The following is a 21,867-nucleotide window of genomic DNA, read 5'->3' as shown; positions in this document are numbered from 1 at the left end:
ATGGTGATGAACTCGATGGATACCACTGTTTTGCTGTTTTCTCTTGTCTATTGGACCATCTCTGCTTATCCAACACTTAAAATGTGTGAAAGTACTTTAGACCCGATCGTTCCAATATCCCTTGGACATGATCTTTGTGGTGCTTCTTGGCAAGTTATCTTCACTGGGTCCTTGAAGAATGATAACAGCATGCGGTCAAGGTCAAACCATAATAGATTAATCCTTACTCTGCCATCTACCTATCTGGGATGACATGTCATTTTAATCCTTTCTGTAAGGATATTACCATAATATGGTAATAGCCATGGCAGTATGATTTCACCTGTAGGTAAAACTATCCCTGTGAGGTCTAAATGTCACCATCTCCCCTCCTTTGTTACTCATTGGACAGGGCTGAGGTTTTAGCCTCAGAAATCCAGAGCAGGCTCCACAATTATGCACACTTGTCAAACGATTCATGTTCTCAGGGTTAAAATTGTTTAACCAGTTGTTCAAAAGTTGTTTAACCAGATGAAGTTTTTGAAAAAGTATAATGGTATCCTTTTCTCCATTACCGTAGCCAACCAAAATCTGTTACAGGGCTCTTGGGGACATTTCATTCAATATATAAAATATGTTTAAATTGGTGAAATAGTTTGCATAAATGTTGAAATTGTTTGCATACATTTTGCATGACTGACTGATTCAATATTTTAATATGATCGAAAAAGTAAATGTTAAATGCACTTTACATTTTTCTATTTAATAGATGTTTGGATTAAAACCTTATTTGGGGTCAAATTGAGGAGACAATAAAATAAGGTAAAGTTCTTACAGCAAATGATGTAAATTGAGAGAAAAACATTCATAAAAGTATCATTTTGACAGTTAAATATCACAAAACTATCCAGATCAACATATAGCCAACACTCATGTTAACTTCTAGTTTTAACAGTTTCAATGCATTTTATTTATTTGAAAGTTATTTGAGACATTACAGTTTTTGGCATTGTACCACCTGTTGCGGTAGAGCAAGCCATGTTTATTATAAAATAAATAATTATATCAACATATTTAAGGGGCCCCTACTCTTAAATATATATGAATTCATTTCAAATGGTATTTTCGTTGAATATAAAAGTATAGCAGTAGAATTCATCAAATGCACATGCCAATAATCATTAATCACTTATAGTTTATTTATTCCCCCCTAGGAACGTCAGAATCCTGTTAATGATCAGAGGAAGGAATTGATCATCCTCGGTTGTGATTGGCACAGATCACATCGGACCAGATTAGCCAGATGTGACATCACAGAGGGGTGAGTGCCGGCTGGGGCTTGGTTGCCTCTGCTCCCATCCCACTGACACACACTCCACAAGACCAGCCACAGGGTGGAAGCTCCGGAGACCAGGGTGTTCTCTGAGTACCTCGGGAAGAGCTTTGATTGGGGGACCTCAGGACTCTCTGTGTGTGTTAGTTCGCGGGGGGGAGAAAGATCGAGATTCTTTTTCAAAGGTATTCGGAGGTGAAGCCATGGCCCGTGTGACGACGTTTATCATTTTCCTCGCATGTTTTGTAAGTACATTTCCACAGACACGCACACACACACACACGCACGCACGCACGCACGCACGCGCGCGCGCGCGCACACACACACACACACACACACACACACACACACACACACACACACACACACACACACACACACGTAACAATAACCCACCACGTTGTAGTAATAGTAGTGCTTTTAGTGTTGTTGTTTTTTGTACCCTCTGATTGTTGGCAAAGTTTACCCAGTGGTCAGAGTCCACTGACTATTTCTAACTGTTGCCAAAAAGTGTCCAAAAGACACAGTGATCGCAGGAACCTTGAATGGGTGTTTGCAAAGAAACGTCATGAATGTGATTTATTTTTGATTGAACCTTTATTTAACCAGGAGAAGTCTCATTGAGATTCTAAATCTCTTTTACCAGAGAGTCCTGGCCATGACAGGCAGCAGCACAGTTACACAGTTACAGATAATAATTCGAAAACAACAGAGAACCCAAAAATAGAGTCACAGTCAGAACATCATCAAACAAAACATGTACAAGACAGAGCCCGCTTCAAAATCATCAAGAAGGGCTTTAAATCTGTTCAGGGCATCCAGCTCCCCAAGCTTCAGTTCACCCTGCAAATCGTTCGATAAGAAGGGAGCAGCATAGCTAAAAGGCCTTTTCCCCAGGTCAGTACAGACTTTAGGCACAGTTAATAAGAACATGTCCTCAGAGCGGAACTGTTCCTGTGCTTTTTCGAATTACATACTTATGCAGGTACGAAGGAACAACACAGGGGATAGTCTTATAAACAAGGATATGCCAATGATGGAGTCTGCGGCTGGACAGGGCAGACCATCCAACTCAAGCATACAAAGGGCAGTGGTGGCTGAGGGTTTTAAAATTAGTAACAAATGTCAGTGCTCCTTGGTAGACCGTGTCTAAGACTAGGACATTTTGAAGATGCATTCATATATAAAACATCACCATAGTCCAACACTGACATAGATGTTGCAAGTTTTTTTTTGGCTTCAAAAGAAAAACAAGATTTGTTTCGAAAGTAAGTTTTTTTTTTTATCTTTAGTTTTTTCACAAGTTGTGGTTTAAAAGAGAGAATCGTTAATTACAATTCCAAGATATTTATATTGAGACACAGATTCAATCACACAGCCGTGCCAAGTGTTAATAGGAGGAAGGTCCGAGGGCTTTGATTTAGCTTTTGTGAACAGCATGAGCTTTGTCTTGTGAGCATTTAAAACAAGTTTGAAATCACACAGGTTACGTTGCACAGTGTTAAAAGCAATTTGGAGCTGACCGAGAGCCTGATTTGGGGTAAACGCAGAGCAATATATCACTGTGTTGTCAGCATAAAAGTGAAAATTACATTTAGAGAGATAGAAGTAATACCTTCTGCTCGCACACACTGGGATCGAAAAAAAAAAAAATGTTTGTACATGAGAGAGGTGGACTACCACTGTCAGTCAACCTTTGACAGTCTTCCCTCCCTTTTATGGTTTGAACATCACACCACCTCGCTGACATGGCGATACAAACTCTAGACACACTCGGCTCACAGATAAGTTATCGTCATCATTAGAGATAATTACCTTCTGAAAAACGTCCGAAACTGAAACGGGCCTCCCCAGGCAGACTCTTCTGGGGTGGTTCCCAGGTCCAAGGGTCCAACCGTTACATTAAGAAAATGACATCATAGCATTAAAACATCCAAGAAGTAAAACGAAGAGTTAATTGTACATAGTCAATACTAACCCAAACGGTTTCCTTCCCTCACTGACAATGAATGAACATGTCCTGTCTGCCAAACTCACATACTGATAATGTCCTGATCGGGGGGTCTCCTCGCACAGGTCCTGTCTGAGGGGCAGGTGCAGCCCGGTCAGTGCGCCTTCTACGAGGAATGTGGCAGGAACCCCTCAATTGAGAACCCCCTCATCCCACCCATCGTTCCCTGCCTCAGCTACACCCCTGCGCGAGCCCTCAAGGGTGCCCACTACCTGAAGCTCAAATCGGTGAGTCGTTTCTACATTTTGGCCGCACAGCCTCATAGAAAGAAGGACAACAGACAGAATGTGTCATGAGGCAAAGAGAACAACAACAAGACTGGAATTTGACTGTGAATGTAGCACTTTGGCATTAAGTCTCTCAGGCAACAAACCCATGGAACCCCCTTTCTTTTGCAGGTGTGCCCGATGTTGGACCGTGGAGAGAACGCGACCCTTGCCTGTTGCTCCATTAAGCAGCTCCAGTCCCTGGAGCTGAGCCTGACCCTGTCCAAGGCGGTGCTCATTCGCTGCCCCTCCTGTGCGGAAAACTTTGCCCATCTGCACTGCATCAACACATGCAGCCCCAACCAGACCCAGACAGTGAACGTCACAGAAACCAGAAACGTCACCTATATGGGGACGAACGTGAAAGTGGTGATTGGCTACCAGGCCTACCTCTCCACCGCCTTCGCAGAGGGATCCTTCAAGTCTTGCCAGAATGTCCGGATCCCTGCCACTGGAGGATTTGCCATCAGTACCATGTGTGGTCGCTATGGCGCCAAGCTGTGTACCGCCCAGCGGTGGTACGACTTCCAGGGTGACTCCAGCAACGGTCTGGCCCCTCTAGACATCGATTTCAAACTGATACCGCCGGGAGTCACAGCGGGGGTGCCCACAGGCATGGTGCCGTACAACGGGCGGACCCTGAGGTGTAACGAGACCACACCGACGGGGGGAGAGGTCTGCTCCTGCCAGGACTGCCAGGAGTCGTGCCCGCTGATGCCCCCACCGGTCATGCCCGCCGGACCCTTCCGCCTGATGGGCACAGACGGCTTCCTGGTGATCTCCATCCTGCTGCTGTGCCTCCTGCTCGTCGCCTTCCTGCTCTACCTGCTGGTGTCCTGCTGGGTGAACGCTAAGGAGAAGCAGGACAAGGAGCGCTGGACAGGGAAGACGAGTGCCAAGGACCAGAATGGGAACACGGTGACCCAGCCCCTCATCGATCCCTCCGAGGTTTCGTGTACGGACAAAAACAGCCTGGCTGCTCAGGAGTTCCTGGGCTCTCTGTTTCAGTCCTGGGGAACCCTAATGGCCTCGCATCCACTCAAGGTAAATCTTTTTTGAATGTTTCATTGCAGATCATGGAGCCCTATGCTCTTGGATGTTGTTGGTTTGGTCATCAAGGTAATTGAGCCGGGACATGAGGTAACCTTGACAGACGCCATTGTTCATTCGGTAATGTTTGTGTCGAACCTCTCTTCCTTTAAGGTGCTCCTTGCTGCAGCCATAGTGGTGGCCGTCTTTGCCACAGGCCTTATGTACATCGAACTCACCACCGATCCCGTCCAGCTGTGGTCTGCTCCAAACAGCAGGGCCCGCAAAGAAAAGGACTTCCATGACAAGTACTTTGACCCGTTCTTCCGGACCAACCAGCTGATTCTGACAGCCCCCGGCAGAAAGGGACACATATATGACTCTCTGTTGTTTGGGAGGCAAAACTTCAGTGGCATCCTCGAGAAAGATCTCCTAACTCAGCTGTTGGCGCTGCAGACAAGAATACAAGTAAAGACCATTTAACCATAGCATCGTGTTCGCACCATTCGCCTATTATCAAAGCATATATTAATAATTTGAAAATAATTGTGCCTATTGATTGTTATTTGTGTTTCTTTCTGTAGAATATTGAGTTCTGGTCATCGGACCTTAACCGAACTGCCACACTGAAGGATGTGTGTTTTGCACCGTTGAACCCAAGCAACCCCGGGATGACCGACTGTGCGGTCAACAGTCTGTTGCAGTACTTCCAGAACAATGTAACCAATCTCAACGCAAAGGTTAACATGACAGAATTAGGAGTAACCAAAGAAGTGGACTGGAGGGACCACTTTATCTACTGTGTCAAGTAAGAAAAACTAACCCTAAAGAAGATGAATGAATCGTCTTGAATGTGGGGCCATATTGACGAAACATACATGTGTCTGAATGATGAAGTGTAAAGAAGACTGAATGACCTCCATCCCGTCCACAGCTCACCCCTGTCTTTTAAAGACATCACTGACCTGGGTATGAGCTGTATGGCCGACTATGGGGCACCAGTCTTCCCGTTCCTCGCGGTCGGAGGCTACGAGAGTGAGTGACGCGCATTCTGCCATGTGTGTCAATCAAACTTGACAAAACCCTTCACCAACCTTTAACACCCAGACACAGCAAGCTTACAAGCTTGCCTTCTAATCCTGCCCATGTCTCTTTCCTCGCTCAGACGAAGACTTCACGAACGCAGAAGCTCTCATTCTGACCTTCTCCCTCAACAACTACAATCGGGACGACCCCCGGTTCAAAGTGGCCCTGGAGTGGGAGCAAATCTTCCTCAACATCGTCCAAGAATACCAACGGGACCCCAGCAACAACTTCACATTTGCCTACATGGCGGAGGTATGAACTTGGGGGCTGATGTCTTCTTAATGCTATTTTGTATGTGGTTAAGGAGCTAGTCTTTGAGGACAAGGTATTACCTAATTGGATGCGATTCTCCATAAACTCTGAGAGACCACCAGTGGAATGGACATGAACACACATTCACACGGTTTTGTGGTTCGTCTGATTGACAGGGTCAGGGTGTTGACCTCTCTTGTTTCTCTCTCTCTCTCTCTCTCTCTCTCTCGCTACGCACACAGAGGTCGCTGGAGGATGAGATCAACAGAACAACCTCGGAAGACATCCCCATCTTCATGATCAGCTACCTCGTCATCTTCATATACATCGCTGTGGCGCTGGGGGAGTACACATCCTTCAAACGCATACTGGTAAGACCGCCCGAACCCTCAAAACCAAATGGTTTGACTGGTTTGTCTGCCTTCACTTCCCCATACCGTATTTCACACTATTCTCGGGTCACCTGTGAATGCGAGGGTCATGAGATAAGATACCTTAACAGACACTGATCTTTACAAGCAAATGTTTATGACTTCTCACCACCTTTAAATGGACTTTAATGTATTTATAAGCCAAATGGAGAAACTGCAGAGTAGATATAGATACAGATATATATATTTATATAGATATTGTGGCAATGATGAGTGCAATAAACTGAGAAACGAAATCTCTACCGTCATCTTTAGACTAGTTTTACTGCCCCTACACAATCTCTAACACATGCTGTAGATTATAAAGGGCAATGTGTACTTGTTCAAAGATTCTAAATGACTTAATTTTAAAGAACCATTCTCAACTATTTCCGTTTTGTTAACTTTGGCGACAACTCTGGCATAAAGTGGTAATTTCTCCCTTAGAACCCAACAGTGTCGCCACTGTTGGGTTCTATGGGAACAAACTGGGTCCCCAGTGTGTAACATTGTTACACATGCAAGGGCCATGGTCAGTGGGCCATCAACTCAATACCCATTGTGTCAGCATTGTGCGTTAAATACACTTAAAGGGGTAGTTCGGAATTTTGGACATAGGGCCTGATTCCCAAGTGAGCATTGGTATTCTATATCACTGGAGACAGTTTTCAACACATTTCATACAGTCCTTCTAGTTGCAGAGTTCGCTCGTGCTAGGCTAGCGCAAGTCAACGGGCAATGCTAGCCTGCTATTAAAAACAGTCTTACCCACTCCACAGTACACCCGAGGTAAATCAATTATAACGCCAGACTATAGATTTAAATGTCTGTGTTTATAGAATAATGTTAGAAATAAAACTAACCTTGCATCGCATGAATCATCGAGGGACTACTCTCTCAGCAGAAGCGGAATTTTACTATGCGCTGGTTAGGTTTGTAACCGAATCACGACAGAAGAAGGTAAACAGAGAAGCGTGGGACAGAAGCGCAATTGAACGACTAGGCAACATGATGGTTCAGTGTGCTTTTAGAAATTGTAGAAATAAACGGTACAGATGGGCACCACAAAGTTTCCACCAATTTCCAGTGCGAGATCCAGAAAGGACTCAACTGTGGCTTGTTGCTGCTGGCTTGGACATCAAAACACCGGCTCGTACATGTACGGTTCGTTGGATACAACAAATTCCTCATAATCGTCTTCAAAAGCAGATGCATCGCTAACTCCTCCAAACGTGGGCATATCTTGTTAATTGAATACGCTTATAGAATTCCTTCGTTCACTGTACTCTGCGTTTGTAGCAATGACAGCGGCAGGTAACCTAGGTATCAGTCCGCCGCTGCCGTAGCCTACGTACAGGAATATAAACACTGCTGCTGAGACCCCGCAATTCCCTCAAAATGCAATGCAATGCAAGGTTGGTTTTATTTCTAACATTATTCTATAAACAGACATTTCGATTTATAGTCTGTCGTTATAATTGATTTACCTCGGGTGTACTGTGGAGTGGGTAAGACTGTTTTTAATAGCAGGCTAGCATTGCCCGTTGACTTGCGCTAGCCTAGCACGAGCGAACTCTGCAACTAGAAGGACTGTATGAAATGTGTTGAAAACTGTCTCCAGTGATATAGAATACCAATGCTCACTTGGGAATCAGGCCCTATGTCCAAAATTCCGAACTACCCCTTTAATTAAACGGATCTCCCTCAAATATAACCTCAGACGCATTTCTCAAAATCTGTCGATAAAACAATACCTCTGTCTTTATTTATAGCTCTAGGTGTAAGACAAAGTGAGTAAACTAAAAACACCACGTATTCAGCCAAGTCTGTGCATCATCACACTGTACACCTGCTTTCCCCCCCGCAGGTGGACTCCAAGTTCCTGGTGGGTCTGGGGGGTATCTTGGTGGTGGGCTGTTCCGTGCTGGCCTCCATGGGCTTCTATGCCTGGATAGGCATCCCATCCTCCCTGATCATCCTGCAAGTGGTGCCCTTCCTGGTTCTGGCTGTGGGCGCCGACAACATCTTCATCTTTGTGCTGGAACACCAGGTGAGAGACAGAGGACAGGACAGCTGCCACAGATGCATGGGAAGATCCAGTACATGTACACAAGACCGAATGTACGCACATTATTGCATGCATAGTGTGCGTGCAATAACTGAAGGAGGTAGTCTTCATTTAAAAACCTGGGCTCATCCTTCTAGAGAGATGTGCGGAGGCTTGGCGAGACCCGAGAAATGCAGATCGGGCGAGTTCTGGGAAATGTTGCTCCCAGCATGCTCCTGTGTAGTGTATCAGAGTCCATCTGCTTCTTCCTAGGTGAGAGACCTGTCCTTCCTATTGTAAGACAGCCCACATATCTCAAGATGTATTGGTTCCATCGTTGCTTGCGAGAACACCTTAAAGCCATCAGAAGATATTTACATTTACACTGAGGGCCTTTAGCAGACGTTTTTATCCAAAGCGACCTAAAATAAGTACATTTGTCAGAAGAAAGATAGATATGAGATATGTTTTCAAAGTCCAAACTCTCAGAGGAGAGGTTTCTTGAGGCATCTCACAGTATGTCGATGACAGATGAGGATGTCAGCAAGACTTATTCTAAAGCATCAGAATTCTAAAGAATCAGAATAAGAACGCTTCATCAATGCAAAACGATGGAAACAATGAAAATAGTATTCTCCAGTTTTTTTTTAAAATCAAAACACAAAAAACTGTTACAGATAAGCTTGGCCTTTACTCTGGAGTTCTGATCCAGGGATGGCCTCGTCATGCCCGGGTACTTCAGGGTTCTCCTACCGGCGATTCCCGTCTAACCGCGGCCCCCTTGTTCCGCTCCCAGGGGCTCTGTCCACCATGCCGGCGGTCAAGTCCTTCGCTCTGTACGCCGCCCTGGCCGTGCTGATGGACTTCCTGCTCCAGATGACCGCCTTCGTGGCGCTGCTGTCCCTGGACGCCCGGCGCCAGGACAGCAACCGCTGCGAGCTGGTGTGCTGCGTCCGCGTGGGAACGCGCCGGCCCATGAAGCCCAACGAGGGGCTGCTGATGCCCCTGATGAGGAAGTACTACGCCCCCGTCCTCCTGCACCCCGTCAGCAGGGTCGTGGTGGTAAGAGCCGGCGCCCGGACCACCACACTGAATGGATACCGTGGTGTTGACAATAACACCAGCATTATGCATGTTACATACTTCACATAATCCTCCCATTCTCCTTTAATATTCATCTACTCTATCATCTGTAGATACTACTCTACAACACATCTACTTTACCGTCTGCTACTACGACTTTACAATTTCATCTACTTTACCCTCTGCTACAACTACTACTTTACAATTCATCTACTCTTATCGTCTGCTAGTACTACTCTACAATTCATCTACTCCATCGTCTGCTAGTACTACTCTACAATTCATCTACTCCATCGTCTGCTAGTACTACTCTACAATTCATCTACTCTTATCGTCTGCTAGTACTACTCTACAATTCATCTACTCCATCGTCTGCTAGTACTACTCTACAATTCATCTACTCGATCGTCTGCTAGTACTACTCTACAATTCATCTACTCCATCGTCTGCTAGTACTACTCTACAATTCATCTACTCGATCGTCTGCTAGTACTACTCTACAATTCATCTACTCCATCGTCTGCTAGTACTACTCTACAATTCATCTACTCCATCGTCTGCTAGTACTACTCTACAATTCATCTGCTCCATCGTCTGCTAGTACTACTCTACAATTCATCTACTCTATCGTCTGCTAGTACTACTCTACAATTCATCTACTCTATCGTCTGCTAGTACTACTCTACAATTCATCTACTCTATCGTCTGCTAGTGTTACTCTACAATTCATCTACTTTACCATCTGCTACTACTTCTTTACAATTCTTCTACTTTACTGTGCTACTACTACTACTTTACGATTCATCCACTTAATTCCCACCCAATGACAAAGTAGTAGTTTCTCAGAGATGCTTTGTCGAAGTGGGTAAGTGGAGGCTCCTTAGTGAAGAAGCATTAGTGAACACGTGTTGAGTGGAGACGATTCCAACGGATTTGTGTTGCCTCCCCAGATGGTGGTGTTTGTGATCATGTTCTGCTGCTCTATATTCCTGATGTTCCACGTGACGGTAGGACTGGATCAGGAGCTGGCCATGCCTCAGGTAGGCAGCCCTAAGGATTCGCTGCTTCAACTCATCCTCATATACTCATACTAGGCGTACCATCCCGTTCTAAATGGCTTTGTTTGGGCACATTAGCTCAGGGGGTAGAGCGGGTTGGCTGGTAACCGCAAGGTTGCTAGTTTGAACCCCCCGGCTCCTCCTGGTGGCGAGGTGTCCCTGAGAAAGACAGCCCCTGACTGCTCCTGATGAGCTGGCTGTCGCTTTGCGTGGTTGATTCCGCCGTTGAAGTGCGAATGTGTGCATGAATGGGTGAATGTCAGGCAATATTGTAAAGCGCTTTGGATAAAAGCGCTTCATAAATGCAGTCCATTTACCATTTAAACAGGGTTCCTACATGCTGGAGTATTTCAAGTACTTGTACAAGTACTTTGAGGTGGGCATCCCGACCTACTTTGTGACCACCAAGGGATTCAACTTCACCAGCGCTGCTGGCATGGACGCAGTTTGTTCCAGCGTGGGCTGTGATCAGTTCTCTCTCACACAGAAGATACAGTACGCCACTGAATATCCTGAACTGTGAGTGGGTTATGCTTTATCGATCTATACAGGATTGGTTAATAATGTAGTTCACAGGCTCACGTTTGGATGTTACCAATGTCTCAGAGCAAACCGGCGAGGAAATGAAGGAAATTGTTTCACTGAAATGTGTAAGATAAATGTAAGAATACCCCTATGATTTTAATGTTTTTAAGGATACCTAAGTTGTCGGTTTTGTTGCTCTGTTCTGACACGCTACATGCCATCCTCCGTGTAGCTTTAATGCCCCGACACGCTGCATTGAACCCTCTGCTATCTCTTTGTCATCTCTTCTATACTCAAAACAGTTAATGATCAACTGTGCTATGGGAAAAGGATTGAAAGCATTCCTTTTAGGCGCCATGCTACTTATCGCCTTTCACATTAAGTGACGTAATTATCAAAATAGTTGTGCACCAAACCATGCTGCTCTTCTGTCTGTACTCCGAGGGCCCTGTGTCAGACGCAGTCCAATGTTTTTATACAAGCCTTTATCACAACTCAACTTTGTCACAGAAGGTTTCATAAGCACACATTCAGGGGGCCGTCGTAAAGAACCCGGTGTCCCCAACGACTGGCAGAGCTCCCAAAGCTGCTGCTTGCCTCCACAGGCTGTGAAAGGGAAAGTGATTATAACTAGTGCTAGCGATTCTTCCTCCCTGCATTTGTACCATATTGTCAGACTCTAGAGCTGTATATGTGGCTGATAGGCAATAGCCAAAGCAGTCTTATGAGCAGGATTTAAATGGAATACAATTTAAAGTGAATAGTGAAAAAATAGCCGTGCATAGGTTTCAATGACTCTCTGATCAGAATCAGCTTCTCTTTAAACTCCATTAATATGCATATTCTTAAGAACACTTTGATTTATTTACTGTATGCATGAGTCATAGGGCTCTGAAAAAGAAAGAGTATATTATATATAAAGAGTAATGTAGAAATAGAGGGAACTGTTCAGTTGTATTTCAGTGTGCCTCACTAACCGACGGCGTGCTCACTAGGTCCTACTTGGCTGTGCCTGCTAACTCCTGGGTGGATGACTTTATTGACTGGCTGAATCCCGGTTCTAAGTGTTGTCGGCTGTATACCCTGGGCTCAGAAACTGGGAACTTCTGCCCCGCAAGTGAATGTGAGTTCTTTACATTTTGGTCTCTCGTAACCCAACCAGGCAACAACACATATGGCCCTTTGCTGCGTCCCAAAGGCAGAGCCCGGCCCTAAACCCTTCTTCTTCTTCTTCTTCGTCCTCAGCCGCATGGCTTTGTGGGAAGAGGTGCATAAAGGCCCCAGCGAACGGAGTGGTGAGGCCCTCCGTGGAGCAGTTCAACCGCTTCCTCCCTGACTTCCTGGGCAACAGGCCGGACCTGCAGTGTCCCAAGGGGTGAGTGAGTCTCACCGTAGCCTGAACAGACAGACAAGATCCAATGAAGGGGTTTTCACCTTTTTTTCCCGCATGATTTTAGTTTCGACTAATCATGTTGCTGGAGGCGGGGAGATGTAAGTTTGTGATTGGCTAACACAAACTTGGCCAGCACTAGTAAACTGGCCACTGTCGAAATCTTGTAATTAATGGAATCCCCTTGTGAGAGCGTCGTCTGCCATTAAGTTTGTCTTTGGTCAAATATCTCGGTAATAAAATAGGAAATAAGGCGTAACTGGCCTTTCAGTGCCTGGTTTTTCTGGTCTTCCCCCAGAAGTTCTGCTCTAACATAGTAGGACTGCTGGATCCAACATGAGTTACACTGTGAGACCTCTAGGCCTGGATAGTGACACTTAGGCAACAGACAACAGCAAACATTCATGTTCATGGGATGAAGTGAACTCTAAAGGGCTGATTATGGTCCCACGTCACGTAACGCAAGGACCACGCAGACGCTTCAACGCAGTCGTGAACCTGTTTTGGTTCTGCGTCGGGTTTTAGTGAGCGGATCAATCACAGGCCTTGCTGCTGCATTGCCTCAACGGAAGGTTACAATTTTTGTAACGGGGTCCGTAACCCCCTTGCGTTGAGTGAACGTGGGACCATAATCATCCCTTAACATAAACTATGTTAGGGACAACAGAATAAATAACTGTGAAACTTTGAACTGCGGCAATTAAAAAAACACTAACACCCACGTTTCTTTCCCCCCATCCCAGTGGTCTTGGGGCGTATGACAAGGCTGTGATAAGAGATGAGAGCGGAGAGATTATAGGTGAGTGACATCACGCTGTCGTCATGGGGATGACCTGTCATCAGCCGTCTCATCAGGGGTCAGATCCGTCCGGGTTCGGCTGCTTACAGCGGGTGTCGTGTGTCTCCGCCCCGCAGCAACCCGGTTCATGGCGTACCACACGAGCCTGACCAACTCGCAGGAGTTCACCAAGGCGCTGGAGAAGACGCGGGAGCTGGCCCACAACATCACCATGGGCATGAGGGCGGTTCCGGGAACGGCGCCGGACTTCGAGGTCTTCCCCTACACGTAGGTCGTGTTCCCCAGGCTCCCTCAGCTTGTGGATTCTCTTTTTGGTTCTCTTCTCTTTTGCATACTTTTTTGTTTGTTGCCCTTTTCAAGAATTCAATGACAAAACAATAGAAAAGTGGGTTTTAAAAGACGACCCTACCTGAGAGGCCATGACATGTATCAGAGGAGCCCAGGTGTGAATCAAACCCAAACTAATCCACGACCCCCAATCCACCGCCCAAAACCAACCCTACAACCCTTGCACTGCTACCACTACCACTTGATACACTTATCTACACCTTATTACTTCTGACCGCTTAGTTTTAGATTTATTATTGTTTACTTTATTTTATTGCTGCTATGAAACTGTTGAGGAACCCAGCCTAATCTTTTGACCCTTGGGTACGGCACAATACGATGTAATAAAGGTGACTCTGATTCTGATCCGGTGTCACTCGACACAGGATCCCTCGCACATGGCCTCCATAACCCACTCGCCTCCCGTCTCCCTAACTTAGCCCTCTGACCGGTCCTCTTCCTCCCCCGTCTCCCCCGTGCCTCCCTCTAGCCCTCTGACCGGTCCTCTTCCTCCCCCGTCTCCCCCGTGCCTCCCTCTAGCCCTCTGACCGGTCCTCTTCCTCCCCCGTCTCCCCCGTGCCTCCCTCTAGCCCTCTGACCGGTCCTCTTCCTCCCCCGTCTCCCCCGTGCCTCCCTCTAGCCCTCTGACCAGTCCTCTTCCTCCCCCGTGCCTCCCTCTAGCCCTCTGACCGGTCCTCTTCCTCCCCCGTCTCCCCCGTGCCTCCCTCTAGCCCTCTGACCGGTCCTCTTCCTCCCCCGTCTCCCCCGTGCCTCCCTCGAGCCCTCTGACCGGTCCTCTTCCCTCCTCGTCTCCCCCATGCCTCCCTCGAGCCCTCTGACCAGTCCTCTTCCTCCCCTGTCTCCCCCGTGCCTCCCTCTAGCCCTCTGAACGGTCCTCTTCCTCCCCCGTCTCCCCCGTGCCTCCCTCTAGCCCTCTGACCGGTCCTCTTCCTCCCCCGTCTCCCCCGTGCCTCCCTCGAGCCCTCTGACCAGTCCTCTTCCTCCCCCGTCTCCCCCGTGCCTCCCTCTAGCCCTCTGACCGGTCCTCTTCCTCCCCCGTCTCCCCCGTGCCTCCCTCTAGCCCTCTGACCGGTCCTCTTCCCTCCTCGTCTCCCCCATGCCTCCCTCTAGCCCTCTGACCGGTCCTCTTCCTCCCCCGTCTCCCCCGTGCCTCCCTCTAGCCCTTTGACCAGTCCTCTTCCTCCCCCGTCTCCCCCATGCCTCCCTCTAGCCCTCTGACCTCTCCCCTCCTCCCCCCCCCCCCCTCTCAGGGTGACGTACGCCTTCTACGAGCAGTACCTGACCATCGTGCCCGAGGGCCTGTTCAACATCTCGCTGTGCCTGCTGCCCACCTTCGTGGTGTGCTGCCTGCTGCTGGGGATGGACCTGCGGTCGGGCCTGCTCAACCTCTTCACCATCATCATGATCACCGTGGACACCGTGGGGATCATGACCCTGTGGGGCATCGACTACAACGCCGTGGCGCTCATCAACCTGGTCACGGTGAGAGCAGGACGGACTCGTGGCCGAGCTATCGCTAAAGCTAGCGCATTGGGCCCAGTCCCATTTCTCTCCCCTTAACAAGAACCCTTGCTTTGGGTACCCTGAGCTGCAAGTCTACCGAGCTGGCTAGCATTCAAGGCTCAAATCTAGGGGAAGTGGGAGGATTGGGACAGGGCCTAAGTCCCATGTTTTGGGGGAGTGGTTTTCGGGGGTCGGCCTGAAGGAAGGGGAGGTTTGGATACTTTCAAAATCGGACTTACTCCGGCTGGTTTTCGCAACGGCCTACCCCAGCATTACCTATCTCTCTCGCGCTTGATGATGTTTTGAGGGGATCGACGTCAACAATCCTGCGAAATCCTTCTGTCTGAGGAGCAGAACACCCTGTGAGCCGCCCTGTCTGTCTCCTCCCCAGGCGGTGGGCATCTCCGTGGAGTTCGTGTCCCACCTGACCAGATCCTTCGCCCTCAGCATCCAGCTGACCCACATCGAGAGGGCCAAGGAGGCCACCGCCACCATGGGCAGCGCGGTCAGTACACCACTCATCTGTTCATACTGTGTGTGTGTGTGTGTGTGTGTCTGTGTGTGTATGCGCATGTGTCTGTGTGTGTGTCTGTGTGTGTGTGTAAGCGCATGTGTGTGTGTATGCTCATGTGTCTGTGTGTGTATGTGTGTGGTCGTCCAAGCCGCTGAACTAAGGTGCCCTTCGTGTGTGCGCCCCGTTAGGTGTTGGCCGGTGTGGCCATGACCAACCTGCCGGGCATCATCGTGCTGGCGTTCGCCAAGGCCCAGCTCATCCAGATCTTCTTCTTCCGGCTGAACCTGATCATCACGCTGCTGGGGATGGCTCACGGCCTCATCTTCCTGCCTGTGCTACTCAGCTACTTCGGTACGGAGAAGCACCTGTGTGACGGTCAAACACGTTGTTTTCTGTGGTTACCCCACTCTCACACCTTGTTTTGAAACTAGGTTGTTTAGCACTCTGCTTTTTTTGTAGCGACTCCAATTTAGATTATTCTCAGCCTCACTCTCTCTTGCAAGTTACTCTCCTAAAAACTCTCCTATTGTAGGTTGTATATCCTGGCACTTTAAATTAACCTTTAAATGAACCTAAATCAACACTTATATAGCGATATATTGTTGTCTCTCTTTCTTCTGACAAATGTACTTATTGTAAATCGCTTTGGATTAAAGCGTCGGCTAAACGCCCTACTTTTGAAATGCAATATGCACAAGGTGAGCGAGAGAACAATAATAAGTGATAGATAGAAACACAATCTTATGACATTTCACATACCAAACAACAACAAGCGCAGTGGTTAAGGCTGCTGTTATGTCCCTCAGGTCCCGGCGTGAACAAGGCCGTGCTGTTAAAAATCCAGCAGTCCGAGGAAAAGGCTCGGCAGGAGCGGGAGACGAACAAAAACGCCCACAGCCACCCCAACGGCCACCACAACCAGGGCTACGAGCACGGAGAGAAACCCGACCTCCCCTTCACCAACCCGTCTACAGCCGAAGGAACCCAGGCAGGGGAGAGTCTCAGCTACTTATAAGCACACGGGACAAAAAAACGAACATTGAACTGTTTTACAAGCTCTTTTGCATCTCCGGTGGATCCCTCCGCAGTGAATAGACCCGAACGAAGAGAGCGAGGAGTGCGAAGGGTTGACATGGGAATCACTCGGCCTGTGCTGGCCATACTTTATCTGGGATGGGTTGGCGGGACTTCAAGCCCCCACCACCCAACAACTGTGCAATATATTGTAAGGTGACAAGAAGGGACTCCTGATTTGGACATCAAGACATACTTTTAACATGGTAATTGGAGAGCATTCGTCAAAACATTATGAAAATGACAAAGCAGATGACAGTACCTCATTTAGCAATAGACAAATAATTGAATGTCTTTTTATACTTAAAAAAATGCTATGTGTTAACGTGTTTATTTAAAGTAATTATTTTGTATTTAGGATTATATTTCACAGGGATAGTGTTTATTGAAAAGCGAATGGAAACACTCCAGCAATTAACCTCTATTTTGTAAAGCAAATGTTTCTATAGTGTGTAATAAATGCATCGATGCAAAAGAAGCTATACATCTGTGTCTCTTAGGCTACTTAATTAACCTAGTCTCTGAAAGTATGATTGACAGAATGGTTTGCTGCAATAATTAGTATATAAGTGCTACACTTCTAATATGAGCGCTTAATACAGAGATTGATTATTAGCGGGCTAATTATCAGCAGTTTTCAACATTTTATCTTCTGTATGGGGGTTAAAAAAGGATTTAAATAGCTTTAGTATGTGATACAAGTCAAGATAAAATACCAGAGGACAGAAGGCTTTTGGGTATCAATGTTTTTTTTTTATTAACAATGCATCCCTTAGATAGGATTGTATGTTTTCTTTAGGTCAGCAATGCCCCCAAAACATACTGTACACATTATACAAGGGAAACCACGATTTCAGGCGACAAAAACAAAAAAAATCTTTTAAATTATAATACAGTCTTGAGGAAAAAAAATATAAATAACTTTTTTCTTCTCTGGTGGAACTCACTTTATGGTACAGACATACAATAAATAGACCGGTTCTGGCGTCGCTCCACTGATCTATGAATCTTCTCTCTATGAGTCCCATTTTGTGTAGCAGCATAATAGCAAAAAACATAACAAAAACAAGCCCAACGGAAACTGATAAATTTCCCTGGAATTAATCATCGCATATCCCCCCCCCCCCGCCCATCTCAGCCAACCACAGACAGTGATATTGCATTGTGGGAAGAAATAAAACCCAACGTGTCAGAGATAAATTAGACTTACGGCAATCTAAACGGCGCCTTCTAAAAGGCAGCCTTACCGTAAGTGAAAAACGTCTTTAAAAGCAAGTGAGGAGGAGGGGGGGGGGGGTAGGGTTGGGGGGTCAGGTGGGTCACAAGCCGTGCCATGCTACTGGGTGCATGCAGCGGGGGGGGGGGGTAGACGGCAGTAGGAAGGCATGGGACAGCTCGGGGCCCCACCCCATGGACAGGGGCCTTAGTGAGGGAGGGGTGAGGGCCAGGCCGAGAGTTAAAGCAGTACCTATCGAACGAGAAAAGAAACAGCAGGCAAGGGCGAGGGTTGCAGAGAGCGCCCCGCCTCAAGGGGGGGGGGGGGGCCCGGGCGACGGGCTGTGGAGTCGGTAAAAGCCGAGGCTCTCGCCAGGTTTTTGAGGGCCTCGCTGTGGGTGAGAAGGGGCGGGGGGGGGGGCTGTAAACTAGCAGGGACCGGTGTCTCCGGGTACGGCTGTGTCACTCTCCGGGGTAGTAAACTAAACTTAAAGCGACACTCTTTAGGGTTTGATTGTCTTGACATTTTACAAAATAGATAAGTGTTCAGCGTGACAGGGCTGACGAGAGGCTACGGAGGACGAGGAAGAAGAAGAAGAGGAAGAAGAAGAAGAAGAAGAGGAGGAGGAAGAGAAGCAAGCGATGTCAGCCTGGCAGCACACAGAGCGTTGTGGGAGAGGACACGAGCCCTTAGGGGCTGTAAAGTAGGGTTTTCTTTTTTATTATTATATGTTAAATAGCAAGACATTGTGTAGTGTTTTTTTTTTTTCCTTCTTAAAAAGGAAACAATATGGTGGGCTTTGGGGGGGGGGGGGGGGGGGGTGGGTGAGGGGGGAATAAAACAAATACAAAACAAACAAATAAAATAAAAGTCATCACTTGATAGACACGACAACATGCCCTATTCGTCTCTGGACCGAGAGAAAGCCCCGCCTCTGGAAGAAGAGAGAACGCAGGCGCTTTCTGTCGGCGGTGGCTTGTGCTGCGCTTGTTTTGTTTCTTTTTAAAACACGGTGGGGGGGGGGGCGCTAGCCTGCCGCGCGATGGCGGCGAAGACCGCGACCGCCCGGGAAAACGCCATCTTGGATGGACGGGCTCCCACTTCCTGCCCGAGACACTGCTACGGGGGGAGGGGGTACAACTACTGTTGTTGTCGTTGTGGTTGTGGTTGTTCATCACCAGCCCCCGACCCTCAGGTGTTGTTTGTGTAGCGCCGACCGTCACACATCGCAAAACAAACCCCCCCCCCCCCGCCCCATTGTCTTGTTCAGCGTCTCCTGCACTCTCATCCTCGCAGCCTGTTTGTGCACGTGTGTGTGGGTACTTGTTAGTGTGCACATGTCTGCATGTGCATGTGTGTGCGTGTATGTACGCGTGTGTGTGTGCGTGTATGTACGTGTGTGTGTGTGTGTGTGTGTGTGTACGCCTGTGTGTGTGTGCAGAGGGGGCCGGGCGGTCAGAGCGGAGCTGTGCGGGGCGGGGAGGGGGGCGGAGAGGGGGGCAGGGGGGTTCGGATCAGGAGTCGTCGGTCGGGGCCTCGGGGTCTGCGTCTTCCTCCACGGCTTTGGGGGCCTTGGTCAGGATGGCGTCCGCCTCCTCGTACATCTGGAAACAGAACGGCAGCGTGAGCACACGGGGCCGGCGGAACTCATTCCCGTCGCCCAATCAGCAAACACCGGCGTGTGATAAAGATGGTGCCATTTTGGACAAATCCTACAACGGCTGCTGTTGAGGAGATTAGCATCAATGCTAACCTGCTCAACAGCTGCTGTTGAGGAGGTTAGCATCGATGCTAACCTCCTCAACAGCTGCTGTTTATGGGGGTTAGCATCGATGCTAACCTCCTCAACAGCTGCTGTTTATGGGGGTCAGCATCGATGCTAACCTCCTCAACGGCTGCTGTTGAGGAGGTCAGCATCGATGCTGCTGCTATTGAAGGGGTTGAACCTGGTCTAGAGCGTGTGACCGTAATTCAATGAAAGATGAACAAAGACGAGCCCTGAAGGCTTTTAAGGGACATTTAAGTTAATGGATGTTGCGGAATCTGATTGGGTAAAAATCAGCTGATCCCATCAGATGCAAAGGAGACATGATCGGCCGCATTCCACGAAAACGACGATAAGTAAATTGAAGGTTGTGTGATGGAGGTACGTACGGGCATGAAGTGCACGTCCTGGAAGAGCTCCTGGATGAAGCGGCGCGAGGCCAGGCGGAACATGCAGTGGGCCAGCAGGTGGGACACCTCCGAGTACAGGCAGATGTCGTCGAACGCATACGGGAACTTCTCCTTGATCCTGCAGAGGGGGAGGGGGGGGGGGGGGACGCCAACACAGCACGGAGAGGTCACTCTCCACTAGGGATGCGTCGGTCGCGACTGATTCGTTACAACGAACGAATCCCGAACGTGAACGACAAGAACTGGTTCCCCAAAACAAGAAGAACTGGTTCTTTGATTCTTTTTTTTTAACATAAACCAAACATATGGTCACGAAAATAAAATATACAAACGAACAGAGCTCCGTCTCCCCGCGACTTATATTGATTGAGTCTACAACGTGCTCAAAGATTCAGCCAATGAGAGGTAGCAATGGTGTTGGAATGGCACCTGGGTAAACCAATGACAAGGCGGTACCGTCGAATATGCACGCTTTCTCTGTCTGCCTAACCCTCCATCTGTTTATTGGATAAACGCATTTCCCAATCCCAGGAGTCTTTGCTCCATTCTACATCAATTTAAGAACAAACAAAGAAATTAAACTGCAGTTCGTATTTTTTATTTATGACCATGCAAGTTCTGTAATGCCTGAACAATGAAGAATTAAATGTAAAGTAAAATAAAATTATAAATGTAAAACCATGAATGAAATATAGAGAGTAAGCAAGTGGTATAAATATTGGTGGGACGTTCGATATACTATATAGCAGGCATCTCCAAACGGCGGACTGCGGTCTTGACGGTCCTATTCGGACCCATGAAAAAAAATAATATACATAAAAAAAAGTTTTTTTATTTTTTATTTTTTTTAAGATGTAATCTGACGTAACGAACGAATCAAAACAGTGAACTGAACTGAAAGAACTAGTTCCCGGAAAATAATCATTTTGCCCATCCCTACTCTCCACGCACCGCAACACGTCACCCTTAAAGGGCTCGTGTCAGGCCACCAGGGGTGGGTGTGATTCGCTGGTACAAGCCGTTGTGACATCTCAAGTGGGCGTGTCCACCCAGATTGTTGAAGGATAGATGAGCAACGTTTGCTACGGTCCACTGGGTAGGCTGGTAGACTGATCTATCCAGCGTATATCGAGGTGGACACGCCCACTTTTGATGTCACTATGAAAGTCATTCCTTCCCTGTGCCAAACGGCTCGTACCAGGTGATCACACCCACACCTGGTGGCGTGACATGAGCCCTTTTAGAGAAGCAGGAACACGTTGGTCGCTCTCTACACGCAATGTTTTGACAAACCCAGACAAATACACAGGCTCAGTGCAGTAGATGACGATTTGTACTTAACGTAAATTAGGTGCCAAAGTGCATTCGACTCTCTTGGGGGAGGATTCCCTGGAATGTCTGCCACAAATATATAAAATGTCTCTATAACTAATTCTACGATTTGCTTTTGTATAAATATATAAATACAGAATATAATCATCAACAATGGTGTGTGTGCGTACACGTCTCCACTGAATGAGGTGTGCGCGTGCTTCCTGTGTGTCTGTGTGTTTGAGTTTGGACATGTCTGAAGCATGTCTCTCTGAACTTTGAAATTTCACCTTAAAAGAGAAAAAATGAAATGTTCCAATCTAAAACGATATACAGATAAGTATCCAGCTGTTCTGCCCTTTCTATGAAACATGTTAAGAAATTGAAAAAAACGGTTATGTTAATTTTGTAATCGTTTGACGCTAAAATCGAAATCGTGATCAAAATTCGATTAATCG

The 21,867-nt window shown here is 47.5% G+C and overlaps 2 protein-coding genes across 2 annotated transcripts in view; one reads left to right on the top strand and one right to left on the bottom strand.

Annotated features, from left to right (window-relative positions):
* Positions 1–1,314: 1,314 nt before the first annotated feature.
* On the top strand, positions 1,315–17,191 carry npc1l1 (NPC1-like 1). The gene is made up of 21 exons (XM_060064439.1): positions 1,315–1,557; positions 3,389–3,550; positions 3,722–4,633; positions 4,793–5,086; positions 5,203–5,426; positions 5,553–5,653; positions 5,784–5,956; positions 6,199–6,327; positions 8,234–8,416; positions 8,572–8,686; positions 9,210–9,475; positions 10,447–10,536; positions 10,883–11,073; positions 12,075–12,202; positions 12,325–12,454; positions 13,213–13,268; positions 13,385–13,535; positions 14,867–15,098; positions 15,511–15,624; positions 15,822–15,984; positions 16,440–17,191. Exons 1-21 carry the CDS (start codon positions 1,516–1,518, stop codon positions 16,646–16,648), a joined length of 4,065 nt encoding a protein of 1,354 aa, XP_059920422.1. The 5' UTR covers positions 1,315–1,515; the 3' UTR covers positions 16,649–17,191.
* A 247-nt stretch (positions 17,192–17,438) lies between these two features.
* The window catches only part of LOC132467258 (rapamycin-insensitive companion of mTOR-like), a 30,356-nt gene continuing 25,927 nt past the window's right edge, over positions 17,439–21,867 (bottom strand). The window contains exons 36-37 of the mRNA XM_060064437.1: positions 20,078–20,216; positions 17,439–19,527 (exon numbers count right to left, since the gene is read on the bottom strand). Of these exons, the coding sequence (XP_059920420.1) occupies positions 19,438–19,527; positions 20,078–20,216 (229 nt within the window). The 3' untranslated portion in view covers positions 17,439–19,437. The remainder of the gene's footprint in view (positions 19,528–20,077; positions 20,217–21,867) is intronic.

The sequence above is a fragment of the Gadus macrocephalus genome, chromosome 11 (assembly GCF_031168955.1).
Source record: "Gadus macrocephalus chromosome 11, ASM3116895v1".
Classification (NCBI taxonomy): Eukaryota; Metazoa; Chordata; class Actinopteri; order Gadiformes; family Gadidae; genus Gadus; species Gadus macrocephalus.
This window is presented reverse-complemented; position numbering and strand designations above follow the sequence as displayed.

Coding starts and splice junctions, on each gene's coding strand:
- npc1l1 (XM_060064439.1), top strand. CDS start 1,516: ATGGCCCGTGTGACGACGTTTATCATTTTCCTCGCATGTTTT. Junction 10,537..10,882: donor AGGAGCTGGCCATGCCTCAG/GTAGGCAGCCCT, acceptor CCATTTAAACAG/GGTTCCTACATGCTGGAGTA. Junction 12,203..12,324: donor CTTCTGCCCCGCAAGTGAAT/GTGAGTTCTTTA, acceptor CTTCGTCCTCAG/CCGCATGGCTTTGTGGGAAG.